At 44.8% G+C, this 17,223-nt stretch overlaps 1 protein-coding gene across 4 annotated transcripts in view; it reads right to left on the reverse strand.

Annotated features, from left to right (window-relative positions):
* Positions 1-473: 473 nt before the first annotated feature.
* The window catches only part of BBS4 (Bardet-Biedl syndrome 4), a 55,259-nt gene continuing 38,509 nt past the window's right edge, over positions 474-17,223 (reverse strand). For 3 of the 4 annotated variants that reach the window (XM_019441539.2, XM_019441538.2, XM_019441542.2), the window contains 11 exons: positions 17,078-17,150; positions 11,706-11,759; positions 10,279-10,406; positions 7,481-7,535; positions 6,460-6,528; positions 5,336-5,488; positions 5,062-5,233; positions 3,402-3,471; positions 2,647-2,788; positions 1,924-2,125; positions 474-1,416 (listed from right to left, as the gene is read on the reverse strand). In XM_019441539.2, coding sequence (XP_019297084.1) covers positions 1,307-1,416; positions 1,924-2,125; positions 2,647-2,788; positions 3,402-3,471; positions 5,062-5,233; positions 5,336-5,488; positions 6,460-6,528; positions 7,481-7,535; positions 10,279-10,406; positions 11,706-11,759; positions 17,078-17,150 — 1,228 coding nt within the window. In that variant the 3' untranslated portion in view covers positions 474-1,306. Of the gene's footprint in view, positions 1,417-1,923; positions 2,126-2,646; positions 2,789-3,401; positions 3,472-5,061; positions 5,234-5,335; positions 5,489-6,459; positions 6,529-7,480; positions 7,536-10,278; positions 10,407-11,705; positions 11,760-15,305; positions 15,390-17,077; positions 17,151-17,223 lie in introns of those variants that run through there. The other variant, XM_019441543.2, reaches the window with a different exon arrangement.

Genomic DNA, 17,223 nt, shown 5'->3' on the forward strand with positions numbered 1-17,223 from the left:
TCAGTTCATACCCTAATCATTTCTCACCAACACCTTTTCATTCCTGGGCACAAGAGACTACACAATGATATAAAAGTGAGCTTTCTCAGCTGCTCAGGGTATAAATCCTGGTTCTTCCACATACCAGCTGCGTGGGCCAGGGCATTGCTTCTGACACCTTGGTGTTTACTTCTGAGATACGAGAACTGAAGAGTTTCCCACTCACTTAGCCGCTGCTTCAATGTCAAAACAGACCGAGTCATAACATAAAAAACTCCATAGTTTGGTTTGGCAATAGGTGTCCTCACCTTTAAATTATGGTAATTACAGGACACTTCAAGTACAAAATGGGGACTGGCCCTCAAGCAAATTGCTGGCGTACCATCCATCGGGGCTGCTGCAGCAGAAGCTATGTTCGTACTACACAGGAACTTGGCCTTGAGGTTCCTTCTCTAGTTTCAAACTAGTTTTGGAAGTAAGACTGTGATCATAGGTTCTTTTAAGAAGTTTTTATTGTGATCTCTTATTTTTATACCTAAGTTAACAACTTTTCCCAAAGGGATGATGATACATAATCTTTATTCTAAAAAGGACATATAATGAATTGATAGCATCTGGCCAGTAGTATCATTGATGGTCTTAAATAAAAATTAGTTAAGAAGCTCTTCCTTTCCTTTTAATTGCTGGTGCTGATACCAGACCAGCCCTTCACTCCTACTTCTTATCACACTGACATGATCTGACTCCACACTCTGACCTCTCTCAAGGACAAGCCACAGGGCCTTGTTCTGGATTCCCCTGGACAAGCACAGCTGGAATATTCAACCTCAATATACAGAGGGTTTTTTTCATCATTTTTCCCCTTAAATTTAGAGTGTTAGAGCTGGATTATTAATCCAAGATTTGCCTTGGAGGCTGCCATGCCCCCCAGTCTGAGGACCATCTCAGCTAAGCCAAGTCTTCATCATAACAGAGCTAATAAGTAGAAGGTCTGTCTCAGACTTTCCTTCCGCAAAGGAAGGAGGAAGTCATCCAGGAGATGACAGTCATTTCAGAAGCAAACAGCATCACGTGCCCTGCTGGCTCTTGAAGCTACAAACACAGAGCCGTGAGCCCTGCTCTTAATTCTGAAAGGACCTGTCTGGTCCCGGCTGACGGGGCTGATGAGAGGCTGCTAGGCCTCAGGCTCCTTGGGGTCATCACAACACATCCTGCGGTCCTTGGTGCCCAGGGAACACACTGGCATCCGTGCTGCCTGTGTCGCGTGACCTTTCCTAATCTGCTACATCCTCACCAGAGAAACCTATACTCCGGGGTCATCCTACTCCTATTTTTCTCTTATTTGTGCAGATGCTTCATTTGGATGTGCTTCCACAGTGGGCTGTGGCTCCAGAGGCAGAGATGGTGGCTTTGTGAGATGGGATGTTCCTCCAGCACCTAGCAACAAAACAAACAGCTTGAATTCTCAGTTCCACGGTTCCTGAAGAAATCACATTGTCAAATTTCAAAAAGAAACCCTGTATCTTTGAGGATCAGCAGGGACTGTGACATATCTTTGCAGCTATGAAGTTAGACCATCGCTAAGAAAGCAACGGTCAAGTTTGCCTTCAATGACTCACTGAAAAAATCTTTAATTACCTGCACCATGCTGACTTATGCGATCTTGCTTTAATTGTCACTGCTTTAGCAGAACAGAAGGTGCTGTCATGTAATTCTAAACTTGAATACTGTAAACCTCTGACTAAGCCTGTTCCCTCCGACACAACTTGCCTTAAGGAAGCAAGTGCCAATTTGGCCAGCATATGGCTTCTTCCCCTTCTAGGAATACTACTTGGACGTGTTCTGAGTCTGAGAAGTGTCAGCCTCACTTAAAGCTGTCATCTCTCGCTGGCACATGCAGCCTGTGCCCACGAGGATTCCATGGAGCTGTGCGTAGCCTCCTACCTGAGGGGAGCTTCCCGTATGCAGCTGCTGAAGACATTGCCTGTCCTAGGGCTTGATTAGAGCCCAGAGGCTGCTGGAGACTGGCAGCTTTGCTAGTTGAAGTGGTCCGGTGCTTTGACTTGGTGTCTTTAACTGGTTTCGTCCAGACCAGTGCCTCCCCGACCTGGAGGGCAGCTCCCAGCTTCTGGGCCATGTCCACCATCTTGTCCCCACATGGGAAGAAAAAAGAGTCACGGAGAGGACCGGCAGAGTGAAGCCTACCCACCTCTTCCACCAGGGAGTGCAGGTGAAATCCTATCTAACGGTACTAGTATCTGAGAGAGACAGTATTTATTGCAAGGAAATCATTCTCAAACAGCAGAGAATACAGACTGCCCTTAGTGGACGGCAAGGGAGCACATATAGGATCTCAAAACCTAACAATTCAAGCTTGGTGCCTTACAGAGCTCAACTCCTGCCTTTCCCACATGAGGAGAAGTGAGGAGAAACTGCAAAGAGACAGAGACCTCACATCAGTTGTATTATCAATAACATAACTCCGTAAGCCTGAACTTCCTCTTACTATTTTCTTCTAGGGAAGTTTTTTCTCCGGATGTTCCTAATTGGAGATTTCATGCTGCCAGGAACATCAGAGCCAAAATGGCCATAAACCTATAGAGTACCTGATATCTGGATTATTTGGGCTTCATTCAGAAGCCTCCCAGGAGCTAAGAAAAGACATACCTCGGCGTCAAATTCCAGAGAGCTGCTGTCCTGCAGCAGGTGGACCTTCTTCTCCATCTCCTGATACTGAGCCAGGGCACCCTGCTTCTCGCCCTGGTTGTACAGCAGCACAGCATAGTTGAGGTTTACCAACGGGTTACACCTGTGGCAAACGGATTCCGTGGGGCTCAGGCTCTGCAACCAGTGGTCATTCGGAGATCCCTCTCGTTACACAAAAAACAAAAACTGGTTACATAGACATTTCTCTATTCCACAGCAAGGTAAGAACACACGTGCCGCGTGGACCTTTGGAGAAGCATCAAGGAAGTAACTGCCCAACCAGCAGAGCAAGAGGTAGTGGGACCAAGTGTGATGTCTCAGCCCTCAACGGAGGCCACCAGGTCAGGTTGGAAAAGGGGATCCCTACCCTGCTGCCTGGCAGATGCCAGCAGAATAAATCCCAGGAGAGTTAAGTTGATCTTAAACTAAGTCCAGAGTCCTATCTGATATTCCAGCTAGCCCATGGCTATCAGCACCCGAAGCCCACTGCCAGCTCCTGGAAACATTTCCTCAGAAAGAGCCAGTGTCTGTTCCCGCTGAGCCACCGTGTGCTTAAGGACCACATCCTTCTGCAGTCAGGCCCTCCCACTGACCCCCAGAGCAGGCATCTGGGCCGCTGTTCAACCGCCCCGCGCGTCCCAACTGGGCTGTGGCGCCACCTGGTGGCTTCTGAGAGTCCGACCCGCCCCAGTACCACTCCTGACGGAGCAGCTTACTTATCCAGGCGGACGGCTTCCGCGTAGGCTCTCTTGGCGTTCTCTGGGTCTTCCAGATTGGTCAGAGCCACTGCAACAAAGAAAGTGGGCACTGTGACTGGGGAGCCCCGTGTGGAAAACAAAAGGAATGTTTCAAGACCACAGTTCATTCAGCCCCCAAACTAAACTCCTCCTTTGCCGTCTCGGCTCCTGGCATGACCGCCTTCGGTCACTCAGCTTAGATGCCCGGTGTCACCTGCTTCGATGGTGTCTCTCCACAGTCAGTAGCCAAGTCCTGCGAATCCTGTTTTTTGTACTTTTCTTTACTGACACTGCCCTTGTTCAGATGCAAATTGTTTCAGGCTTTCCATTTCTTCCCCACAGCAATGTCCCCACCTGCCTCCATCCACTTTGCCACCAAGCTGCCAGGAGTCTTCCTGCCTTACAAACAAATCTGACTGTGTCACACCACCCTACTTAAGAATCCATTACCCACAACCATGATCTTTATAAACGTTTGTATAGCAACAGAACACACTCTCCTTTGTAATCAGCATTTTCTGGAAACCTGATGTATAAAACAAAAACAGAGCTGTTTTGAAAGCCAGGCCCACCCGACCTCCCCACCAAGCTACACACTTAGCTCTCCTGGACACTTAAGAGAAGATCGAGGAATACGGTTGGAAAACCTTGGCCTCTAGGATAAAAGGCCAGAGTCCCAGCATTCTTCTCCTGCCTGCCCCCCACTTCATGTGGCCCTTAGACCAGCTTTCCTGACTCCTCCCCCACTACACCGCACAACACGACCACCCACTCGCCGCAGGACACACGGTGCGGCCACGGCTGCACGCCTTTGTTCCCACGACGGCCGAGCCAGTGAGTTCCAGCTTAGCCTTCAAACTGCAGTGTGAAGGCCAGCTCTAGTTTGGGAGTTAGAAGTGTGGCTCATGCCTTACAGTAGGGCTGTCTGTTCACAGAACTGAGCTCGCTTTGTATTCAGGCAACCCCCAATTAACCACCATTCAATTTGCTTTTGCAACCGTTCTCTAATAAATAAGTTCCCCCACAATAATAACGACCACCACCACCTGTCAACGGGAATAAGGAAACTGCTTTTGGGCTTACACTTAGTAAGGCCAGTGGAGAAATACCCCCACAAAGAATATTATCAGTACTTCAACGTTATAGTAACACTCACATTAATAATAGGCCAATGATATAGTGACAACAAAACCAATAGCTACTAGTCACTGGTTATTTATTACATAATCTTCCCTCTCTACTAGAAATAATCCAGTAAGTAGTGGAAGCGGGACCCTTCCCAAAGCCCAAGCTCTTAACACTAGATGGTATCTGGAATTTATAGCTAGACTCTCACTCTTTTTCTCCACTCCTCCTCTTTATATAAATGAATTGTCAGCCAAGGGAAAACCACTGGTAACAGATGAACTAGGGATGATCTTGATTTAACCTGTTGGGTCTCTGAGTGAAATGCCTGCAGGCTAGAAGCAACTAGCTATTCTGTCATCTTTTTCAGGCTTTAGGACACTAATCTAGATTCCTGTGGGATCTGCGAGGCAGTGGCTTCTATGGGACATTTAACCACCGGCCTCTTATGATTCTAAGTCATTTTCCCTCCTCACAAACCACGGAGGGGGTTTTCCACCTAAGTGTCTCTTACCAGCCAAGAGCATGTAGAGCTCCCCCATCTTTGGCTGGAAGTTGATGGCCGCGCTGAGGAAATGGAAAGCTGACGCATACTGCTGCATTGTCAAGTGGACAAGGCCCAAGTTATACAGAATCTTCCAATCAAAGGGTGCCAAGTAGTTGGCTCGTTTCAGGCAGCTGATAGCCTGCAGGAGAGATGGGACACGAGATGAGAGGCCAGGGTAGGCCCGGCAGACCCAGTAACTTGCATGTATGAACACGAACAAGTAAGGTGGGGAGACACTCACTGCCACATATTTCTTCTTGCCAAAGAAACACATTCCGATGTTGTTCCAGAGTGGAGGACTTTCTGGAACGGCACAAGCTACAACTCTGTACTTGGTGAGGGCAACATCAAAGTCCCCGTGGGTCTGCATCATGCTACCTGCTGCCAAAATGGCCTGCAAACACAGGACATGGACAACTTGTAATTCAGCCGTTCCCAAAAGGCTATAGTGGTGAAGCAGACATTCTGGGTGTAGGTACTCAACAGGGTACTTCTTCCAGGGACACAAAAGGTATATTTAAGCTACTGGGATAAATGCTGATGAGGAATGTCCCTGCACCTCACCGTGGCTTTCTCCAGCACAGTCCAGAAAAAGAAAAGAGAAAATGTCAGTGACCCTACCTGGCTCATTTGTTTCCTACTTCTGGTCAAGGAAGTCAACATCTCAGAGTCAAGGCCCTTTGAGGAAAAACAGCCTTTAATCTGCCCCCTGAACTCCCTACGTGGTACCCCAAGTGCTCTAGACAATTCAGAAACTCCTGTCTTTGACCACTGAAGGTACAGCTCCTTTGGCCACCAGACAGGGTGAGCAAGCTTCAGGCGTCATCAGGCTGGCCCTTGCATTTGTCCAAGGAAAGGTGTCAAGGTGGGGAGCTGACGGAGTTAACACGCCTTCTATGACTTCTCAGACAGGATGAGTCTGTGTCTGACATCAAACCCGTTCGGCTGCATCTCCCTCCATCATGTTCATCTTCTACACGATCTTCTCAGCTCCAGAGTCGTACCTGGACGAGAGTTGTCATCGCCAGTCCATTAAGAATCCAGAAGTTATGTCACCAGAATGACCTCTGATGGAAGTCGTGGAGGCTTTGCTCACTCCCTAAGCAGCACACAAACCTCACCAGCACTACGACCTCATTCTCTGCAGAAGTTACAGGCCTGTTATAACACGTGCTCTTTTAGAAAACAAAAGCAGAGCGCTAACGTTTTACAACATCTTCAGATAAGAAGGGCCATGTCTATTTAAAACTTTTCTAAGAAAAAGGTAATTTCTCAGGTATCCAAAATGCTCTCTAGGGCCAGATCGCCCCTGGCAGCAGTGGGAGCATCTGAGTAAAGGCTCTGGGGTTTGACGGCCTGCAATACCTTGTAGTTGGTAGGGTCATAGGTCAGTGCATTTCCAAGATGTTCGAATGCCTTCTGGTAAATGCCGAGCTTGGAGAAAAAGCAAACCAGAGAATTACATCAGGGGGAGATGGCAGTTAAGGAGTCTGGCCAACCACACCCTGAACAAAAACACACTGACGTTCTGAGTTCTCATGATTAAAAAAAAAAAAAAAAGCAGCTACAGATACCAGATAAAAAAAGGAAACTAAAAATCCCCTTATTTGTTGATTTGTCCCCTGATAAGGTCAAAGTATCTATCTGCCAGGAACCACCTCTGCCACGCTTTACACACTAATGCCTCTTGGCAGGAAAGGGGCTGGTTAGCCTCATTCCCCTGGGGCCAACCTCCCAAGCCAAAGCCAGGAAGGCCTAGGGTTAAGCTCCTGATTCCTTTTAAAGAAAAACAAAACAGCCAGAAAGGCCACCACAGAGGCATAGCTGGAGGAGCAGCTGAGCAGGGAACTTGGGGAGTTGATGGGGGCAGGACAGGGACAGACCCTCAGGGATCCCTGGGCCTCGGATCCGCAGGCTGATACAGAGAAGTGGAGGCGCTAAAAAGATGCCATTTGTGCTCAGGAAAACACGGAGGGGACAGGAGACTTCTTATTCAAGACAGTGTTTTGCCTTCTCGTTCCTGTAAGATCCGGCTGGGAAGGAGGGGTGGAAACGGACTCTGCCCCAAAGCCCGTTGGCCAGCGCCAACCTGCATCAGGCTTTCTCCCCCCAGCAACACCATGCCGGCCCCACTGACCGGTCATTTCTCATAAATGCTCTTTCCTTAAATGGGTAAGTAGCCTCAAGCAGGCTTATTTGCTTCTGATTTGAATGCAGAAAATTACTTCCTTTAGCAGATAAAAAATATCAGATGCAGAGAGTAAGGTTCACATGACCGTTAGGAAGATGCGTTAAAGTAAAATCAAAATTCAGGGAAACCACAATCCACACACATCCAAAAGCATTTCTAACACCAGTGCACGAATGAGGAAAGGGTTCTCATTACCTGTAAGTAGAGTAATCCCAAAGTCGTAAGAAGTTCTGTATTCTCTGGTGAGAACCTGCAACACAGATCGGTGCTCAGAGGGAAACCAGATGCGTACAAGACACACAGGACACCTGCACACTGACGTGCCCTCACAAGCAGTGGTGGACACTTTTTGCCTCCTCCTCCCCATGACCATTCCCGAAGTCCTTTGGGAATTTCCTTCTAAAGTTGGTTATCTCAACCCTGGCTACAGGGTGAATTGCTCAGCAAGAAGAAATGGGACTTAGCATCCAGACTCCTTTCAGGATCTTTCTCCTTAGGGCCAAAGTCCTAAGAAGAACTTATAGAATATTCTCTGTGACGGTCCTGCTTATACTGATATAATTAAAGACCGATTCTCCATAAATCAAGTCAGTCTAGAAAACAACACAGCGACAGCCAGTTCCCTCTTGTAGGATTTTTTTTTTTTTTTTCTGGTCTCACTGTACTGACAATGCCAGCAAGCAGGGTTCTCTGTGTAATTTAGGATCCCAACGGCCCTAATGCTCTGCTCTCCATATTAAACAAAAACACATACTAAAGTGTTGGCTTTGGGGACTAAACACTGACTTAAGTAAAAGATTATTTGCTTTCCCAATCCCTCACTGACACTTGCCTTTATCCCAAAAGTTAAGCAACACTGAGCTGAGATGTTCTGTCTATAGGACCATCAGCAGCTTCAACAGTGAAAATGGCAAAAGGCAAGGAACTGTCTCCAGCACTGGTCCCATGGAGAGACCAGAACAAGAGGGGCCAAATCCCCCAACTAGAGGAAGGTTGAGCTGAACAGAGCTTACTCAGTTCAAATGGATATTTGCCCTTCACTTTCTGCCATAATAAATATCCATTTTGATCACCTCCCTCCCACAAACCAACTACATAACTTTCATGATTCTGGTGGCATCTCCCCCCGAACTCCCCACCAAAACATGACTACCATCTCCAAAGCTATGAGTCACAGACAATGGTCTCCATTCTCAGGTTCCAAACTCTCAAGCTGTCCCCTTATTCCCTTGGGAATTTTAGTGACTTCAGTCCTTGATGAGCCACTGGAAGAATATCACCCTTAAGATTTATGTGAGCTAATCTCAAAGAGCCAACTTTAAAAGGCAGAAGTCAGCGGGGCACGTTGGTGGTTCAGTTAAGCATCAACTTTGGTTCAGATCATGATCTCGTAGTTTGTGAGTTCGAGTCCCGAGTCGGGCTCTCTGCTGAAAGCTCAGAGTCTGGAGCCTGCTTTAGATTCTGTGTCTTCCTCTCTCTCTGCCCCTCCTCAACTCTCTCTCTTGAAAATAAATAAATATTTAAACAAAAAAAATTTTTTTAAGGCAGAAGTCAGGGATCAAGGCTTCCACCCTGCCCCACAGAAGCTTAAAATATGCTACATGGATTGGGGGAGGGGTGCCTGGCTGGCTTAGTTGAATGTTGACTCTTGATTTTGGCCTAGGTCATGATCCTAAGGGTCATGGGATTGAGACCTGCAACGTGCTCTGCGCTGAGCATGGAGCCTGCTTGAGTTTTCTCTCTCCCACTCTGCCCCTCTCCCCTGCTGGTGCTCTCTCTTAAAAAAAAAACAAAAAAAAAAACTACATGGGCTCCTTCCTCTAATCCCTGTAAACTTAGCTTCTTGGTGACAAAAGTCTTTTGTAGCTTAAAAAACCAAGGGACTTTTATGTCTTTGTAGATAATGTGGTTGAAGACAATTCAGAGAGTGTTTAACTGATACAGCCAGAAAAGTGACTATCATGGTAGAAGGCAAAGGTAATTAACAGAAATCTAAGTTTAGCTCAGAGACTAATTATCAGGAATAATAGACTTTGTGGCCATGCTTCCTGTTAAGTGACAAAACAAACATGACATTTTGCTACATTTATCCTACTTAAAACAAACAAGACCCTATACAAAAAAGACAAGATAGTACATGTCCCTAGAGAAGAAATATGGAACAGCATCCTGAGAAAGCCAGTCAGTTCCATTATCAACAGGGGTTTGGCCTACCCTAATCATGTTTTAAGAACACAAGATATTGGGGCGGGGGTAGGGAGAACGCCTGGGTGGCTCAGTTGGTTAAGCATCTGACTCCTGGTTTTGGCTCAGGTCATGATCTCAGTTTATGGGGCCGAACCCCGTGTTGGGAGAACAGAGCCTGCTTGGGATTCTCTCCTTTTCCCTCTCCCCTACTCACTCTCTCTCTTTAATAAACTTAAAAAAAAAACACAAAAAACACCACAAAACATATTGGTTTCATGCTAATAAAGGCCAGATGTTTATTAGTGAGTCAGATTTCTGACCCCAATGTCCCCGGAAAAAGATCTGCTATAGAAGTGAAAACCACAATGGCAGAGTAGCAGCTGACTCCAAAATCTATGTGCTCCTTCCTCCTGAGCACATGTGTACCCACTTCCCTTGCAGCTAGTGGCCACCTCACCCTCACAAACCACCACCCCGCACCATAGCCTGAAACATGGATGCTACATTAAGTCAGCTTCACCAGCAGTTGAAGACAACAATGTAAGAAATGGTGGGTTAATAAAGAACCTGGATCCCTGACTGACCTTGGGGAGCAGAGCTGTCCAGCTAGGCTAGGCTGGCCATACTGACGGGGGAGAAGCACAAGTCTTTTTATGTAAGCAAGCCACAGGGAGCTTTTAACCTTGGCCTGAACTGTACTCTAACTCACACAACTAATAGTCACAGGAATCCATCTTAGGCTTGGGGGTTCATATGTCTGCTCCCATTTGTCTTCTCATTGCCTTAAAGAAAACAAACATACTTACTCCACTGCTTTCTTGTAGATTTCAATGGCCTTGTCCAAGTCTCCCTCCAGCAGGTGGATCTTCCCCAGCATTATGTAAGTCAAATCATGCCTGTTAAGATGTAGGGCATTGTGCAGCTGCTCTTGCGCCTAACAAGATTGATGGAGTAAAGAGAACCGAATCACTACAGGAAAGGACGATGTCTTCGTACGGCTAACGTAAAGACAGAGCTCCCCCTTTCTAACGCAGACACATCACATCTCAGCAAACAGCCCCCACTATCCAAAAAACTAAAACATACCAAAACTGCTTGCTGACAGGAGGGCTGGCAACATGAGGTGTCTGCCTCTGGAGCCACTTGGGAGAGTTTATACAAGATGATTAACCTTTTTGAGTGTTTTCTCCATGTTGGTATTCATACCCATGACTCATGCCTTCATAAGTCAAAGGGATGTCTTAGTACAGAAGACAGCACTGCCCTGAACTCAGTCCCAGCTGCACCACTGACCAATTGCATTACCTTCCCCAGGGTGGACTGCATTTTCCTCACCAATATTTTGAAAAAAGAATGAATGGACTGTTCTCATTTATTCACTCAACATGTATCCACCAAGTATCTATTGTTCTAAGTACTAGGGATACCAGAGCTAACAAAACAAACCCCTTGCTCTGGAAGAGTTTATATCCTAACAGATATAAAGGGCTTCATTTAAGACATTCAACAAGTATTTACAGAAATGTCAAGTATTATATTTGCTCTGTTAGCTTTATAGTAAAATCTAAATATAATTCTCCTTCTCCTAAGTACAGGTCTGACCCAAGAACAATCCTATCTCTCCCTTGGCTCAAAATAATCTGATGAATAGAAATGTACTGGCTTGGAATATTCTCTGAGGAGAAAACTCTCCTAGCCAAGCATATAACACTGTAGCTCTGCCCAGGAAACCTGAAGAAACCCACTAAAAATAAAAGTTCTCACATGGAAAATAACATTAAAAACAGAAACTCAAAAATCAGATCCACTTAAAACTAAAATTCATTTCCAATGACCTCGAAAACTAAAATCAGTTGCTGTCAGAGCATAAGACTTTTAACACTTTTAACACTTCCAGACTTACGGGTTCACTTTTTGGTATCTAAGTTTTATTGAACATTTGTTTCTATACTAGTAAATTAAACTGGGTGGAGAAGAAGAGAGAAAAGCAATTAGATTGCCATTCCCTCGTAACAGTTCTAGAGTTTGTCATTTTGTTGCTAAAATATGGGGGGGGGGAAACAGATGGATGAAAAATAAGAATAAATATGGGGATAAATGTACATGGCACTTTGGATTTTTACTTCTCCAAATCTCTACAAGCACTTCCTAGAAATAATACAAAACCCTCAGCGAACCCTCAGTGAAGCCCCCAGCTGAGAACTCAACCACCACCACCATTTCCATCAATTACCTTTTTGAACTGTTTCAGATAAATGTAGCAAACTCCTAGGTTATGACAGATCTCCTACACATGAAAGAAAGTAAAATAGCATAGGTGTAAATTCCACAGTTAGCAGCAGAATGAAACATCAGGCATCTGGGGATTGTACTGTTCAGCAAAACTTACATTTTAAATGACACAACAGGATTTCATACCTAAATACATTTAAAAACCATTTTTTACGTTTATGAGAAAGAGAGTGTGTGCATGAGCAGGGGAGGGGCAGAGACAGGGAGAGAGAGAATCTCAAGCAGGCTCCATGCTGTCAGCACAGAGCCTGACATGGGGCTCAATCTCACAAACCTTGAGATCATGACCTGAGCTGAAATCTAGAGTCAGACACTTAACCGACCGAGCCACCCAGGCATCCCCATACTTAAATACACTTAAATACACAAAATGGACTGTTTAGGGGCGCCTGGGTGGCTTGGTCGGTTAAGCGTCCGACTTCGGCTCAGGTCATGATCTCACGGTCCGTGAGTTCGAGCCCCGTGTCGGGCTCTGGGCTGATGGCTCAGAGCCTGGAGCCTGCTTCCGATTCTGTGTCTCCCTCTCTCTCTGCCCCTCCCCTGTTCATGCTCTGTCTCTGTCTCAAAAATAAATAAATGTTTAAAAAAAAAAATGGACTGTTTAAAAACTCAGATTATAGGAGATAAAAGCAGAATAAACAGGTGATCTTCCTGGGTGTTTGACGTACATACCCAGGCCACTCACCCCAAGCTTTTCTTCTCAGAAGAGACTTGCCACAGCCCCTGCTCCACCCGAAGGAAATTTGTGTGTATGTATACATAAATAAATATATGTGTGTGTCAGAGTCCCTCTCCTCGTAATCCAGAATTGACTACATGACGTGGACTTGAGGACCAACAGCACCATCTGGAGGCCACTAAGACGGAATATATGTAATTGGAGCCTGACAGCTGTAGTCTACAAACCCTGGCCCACAGACCAAATGCATCCTCTGCCTTTTCTTGTAAATAAAGTTTGATTAGAACACAGCCACAATCACTCGTTACACATTGTCTACAGAACTTTCACACTAGAACTTCAGAGTTAAGTAGTTCAAAAGAGACTATATGAAGCCACAAAGCTTAAAATATTCACTAGGCCTTTTACAGAAACAGTCTGCCAACTGCTGATCTACAGAAAGAGAAAATGAAGCAGAAATGCGGAGTAGCCACCTTGGTCACTAAAAGTTTTCCAGTCCTAGTTCACTGTAAGACAAGCCTGTGTTTCCCTGACCTTGAGTTTCATAAAATCGCTGAAGTTCCCTTATGCTGAATCCCCCTTTATTTACAGTAGCTTGAGAGAAAGGAGAAAGCAAAGGTGAGGACCTTCCTGTTAGTAGTGGAGAGATGCGGAAGCACATCCAGGCCCAGAAGCATCCCTGTCTGAAGAACCATGGACCCCAGAGCTCAGAGACAAATGGTTTAATAGGTTCCAAGTCTCTTAAAATAACAACAAGATAGGGAAAACTGATTGAGTACCTACTTCACATCAGGCTCTATGCCAGATGGTTTTCATATATGCATTACTATAATTTTCCCAGCAAATCTGAAATACAGGTGTAACGATTCTGATTTGAGAGATAAGAAAATTGAAGCTCAGAGAGGTTAAATAGTTTGCCTAACTTAAGCCAGGAGGTGTCAGCACTAGGATTTTTCTTTCTGTTTTTAGGTCTAAATCTTAAGAAGAATGTCAACCATGTATAAACGTAGACAGAATCGGGACACCTGGGTAGCTCAGTCAGTTGGGCGTCTCTGACTTCAGCTCAGGTCATGATCTCGCAGTCCGTGAGTTCAAGCCTCACGTTGGGCTCTGTGCTGACAGCTCAGAGCTTGGAGCTTACTTCAGATTCTGTCTCCCTCTCTCTCTGCCCCTCCCCTGCTCACACTCTGTCTCTCTCTCTCAAAAATAAAATAAAACATTAAAAAAAATTAAAAAAAAACAACAACATAGAATCACCATGGACTCCTCATTCTGTCCCAACAACCATCCAACCCATTCTCCCATCTACCCCACTAGTTTATATCAGATAGCATAACATTTCATCTACAACCTTTCAGTATGTATTTCTTTTTTTTCTTTTTAATTTTATTTATTTTGAGAGAGAGAAAGCGAGCGAGCAAGCAGGGGAGGGGCAGAGAGGAAGAGAGAGGGAGAAACAGAATTCCAAGCAGGCTCTGCACTATCAGCACAGAGCCTGACACAGGGCTCGAACTCATGAACTGTGAGATCATGACCTGTGCTGAAACCAAGAGTCAGATGCTTAACTGACGGAGCCACCTAGGAGCCCCTCAATATGTATCTCTAAAGGATAAGGTTGTTTTTTTTTTTTTTTTTGACTACCCACAATACCACTATCATACTTGGAAAATAATAACTGCTCATATCAGATACTGATTTATGTTTAATAAACATAAAACCCATAAATGTCTCACAAACACACAATTTTTCCCCTTAAATCACAATCCAAATAACGTCCACACACGGCAAAGCACTGGGACCCCGAACTCAGGCTTGCCTACAAAACTTGCGTACTTTCCCCTTTATCACGTAACAATGTACACACGGAGCTAGAAAAAGGAGAAATGCATCTGTGCTTGTCTTCTAAATGTCCTGAAAGCTAACTAACCCCCAACTCTTTAAAATAATTTTCAGGGTGCCTGGGTGCTCAGTTGGTTAAGCATCTGACTCTTGATTTTCGCTCAGATCATTATCTTGTGGTTCATGAGTTCGAGCCCCCCACCGGGGCTGTACAGAGCCTGCTGGGATTCTCTTTCTCTCCCTCTCTCTCTCTCTGCCCCTCCCATGCTCTCTCTCAAAATAAGTAAAATGAACTTAAACGAAAGTAGAAAATCATTTGCCATAGATATTACTTGAGAAGGCAGCAGCAAAAGGCCTTAAACTGACAACAAAGGAAATTTGAGAAGGAAAACAGAACAAATAAGAGTTAAATCATGTGTTTCACAGAATGAGGGAATCCAGCAGACATCCTGCAAAAGGCAGCTGGTACAGTGGAAAAATGATAGGCCTAAAGCGAGGAATCTCAGAGTCCAGGCCTGAATTCTAGCTCTGGTTCTGCCACCACCTCACTGTGCCCCCTTGAACAAGTCACTCCATCTAGCCAAAGCCTCAGCTTCTCACCTCCCTCAGCCCAATCGGGTAAATTCTCCCTACTTAACAAAGCTGTTCCAGAAGTCAAAGGAGGTAACAGCAGGAGGAACTATTATCCCCCTGTTGCAGCTGGACTGTGGTATAAAGTAGGGCCACAGGAACTCACATAGCAAGTAGGACACAGAGGAGCAGCTCGGGGCATGACTACCTCTACTGGTACCAATGGAATGGTCATCCCAAGTGGTCAGTAACACCAAATGAGCTCTTTCAACCAACTGGAAGGATTAGCAGATACTCTCCATTCCTCCTGTGTGACTCTGAGCTCTCGTTTCACTTCGTCCCGATCTTCCTCTATCAGTTCTTTTCAGCTCAGCCCTTCAACACTTTTCCCTGGGTTCCGCCCTCAGCTCTCCGAAGAGTGATCTCATCCAATTTCATGCTTGTAGTCATTACCTTTATACTCTTGACTCCAAAATGTACATCTCTAGCCCAGAACACTGGAGCTTCAGACTTCTATATCCAGCCATGCACTGGACATGTCTCCATTTAAATGCCCTACCGGAAGCAAAAACTCATCAAGTCCACAATGTTAAAGACAGGATTTAGCTCTGATTGGTTATCATCCTCCTCTCTTCCTTCCTGTATTTCCTATTCTAGCTGATTGTTCCATAACCCACCAATCCACCTTTGCGTCTCTGAGACCCAGCCCAGTGCCTGGCACGTAGCAAACATTTGTGTGTTGAAAGAATGACTAAATGAAGGAGTAAATGAATTATCCTTCATCTGCAGCTTCACTTTGGCCTTTAGCTATAAAATACTTGGTGGCATTTGTCTTCAGACCTATGGAAGTGACCAACAAACTGGAATTTTTTGAAAATAACGGTGCCATAAGAACTGCAGAGGAAATCTATGCTAACTCTCCGTATGAATCAATCTAATCCTTCACACATACATATTTCTTTCCAAGAATCATCACTATTGGGGAAAAAACCAACAGCACAAGAAAGAAGAACCAAAATAAAGAGAGGAAGCAAAAGGTAATTCTGGAAAGCAGAACAAAACTTCAAGAGTCAGAGACATGGAGAGGCTATTGCAAGAAGACAAAAGACAAAGTTCTTAGAAATTAAAAATATAATTACTGACATAAAAAATACTGAATGGATAAGATAATAACAGAATGTGAATAGCTAACAACAAAAATGATCTGGAGAATAGGATTCAGGAAATGTCCCTGAATGTACAGCAAAAAGACAAAAAGCGGGACTATGTGAGATGCAAGTGAAGAGACACAGAGAACAAGTACAGAACACCTTTAATACAGTGGAAAACAGTGTGGCAGATGCCACTCGTTAATACCACTCTCCTCATTTTCGTTACTAACAGACCCTAATTTTGTTCAGAGTGTCAATGTGTCCAACGAAAAAACTATATTTCCCAGTCTTCCTTAAAAGGGGGATAGTTGATATGACACAAGTGGCAGTCTTTTGGGGATTTTTGGGAAAGCTGTGCTTTCCTAATACAGGCTATATCTTTTTCTCTTCGTTGCTTGTTTTTTCTCTCTGCCTGGAATGATGACGTGATGTTGGAGCTGCAGTAGACGTCTTATGACCATGAAGAAAAAACCTCAGCTTTGACGTCCTTGGACCACCCTGTCAATGTTGGCAACTACTTACCTGGTATATGTTTCATGACAAAAAATAAACCCCTAATTGGCAAAGCCAATGTTCAATCAAAATTTCTGTTGCAGTTACAATCCCTAACAAAGAGACAATGGAGGAGAAGAAAATCAAAGAACTACTCAAAGAAAATGTCCCTGACCCAAAACAGAGCAAGGATCTTCAGAGTGAAAGCCAACTTAGTGTCCACAGATGGGGATGGGGGCGGGGGGGGGGGGGGGGTAACACTTTTACATATTATTGATATTTCAGAACTCCAATGATAAAGAGAAAATCCTCGAAGCTTCTAGAGAGGAAAGTGGAGTTAATCAACAAGTAGCAGACTGGTAACAGACTGCCAGAAAACCATGCAGCAATGTCTGCTAAGTTATGAGGAAACATGGTTTGGTTTTTGATCTTATACTTAGCTAAATCATCAATCAAGTGTGAGGATAAAATAAAGACATTTGGGGCATGTAGGAATTCAGTAACAGTAACAAGACAGCCATATGACAAATGGAACCATCAGCAGGTCACTAGTAACAAAGAACTTTACAGTTCTCTACTTACCCAATCTGTCTGGTTCAGTTTAGCTGCTTCATTATATACTTCAATGGCAGCTTTATGTTTTCCCAAAAGAAATCTATGGGAGAAATACATTTTCTGTAATTGTTAACTAAAAGTTTTACAGGACTAACTCCACTACTCCCCCATTT

Source organism: Panthera pardus, unplaced genomic scaffold, assembly GCF_024362965.1.
Source record: "Panthera pardus isolate Hobbes unplaced genomic scaffold, ASM2436296v1 HiC_scaffold_24, whole genome shotgun sequence".
NCBI lineage: Eukaryota > Metazoa > Chordata > Mammalia > Carnivora > Felidae > Panthera > Panthera pardus.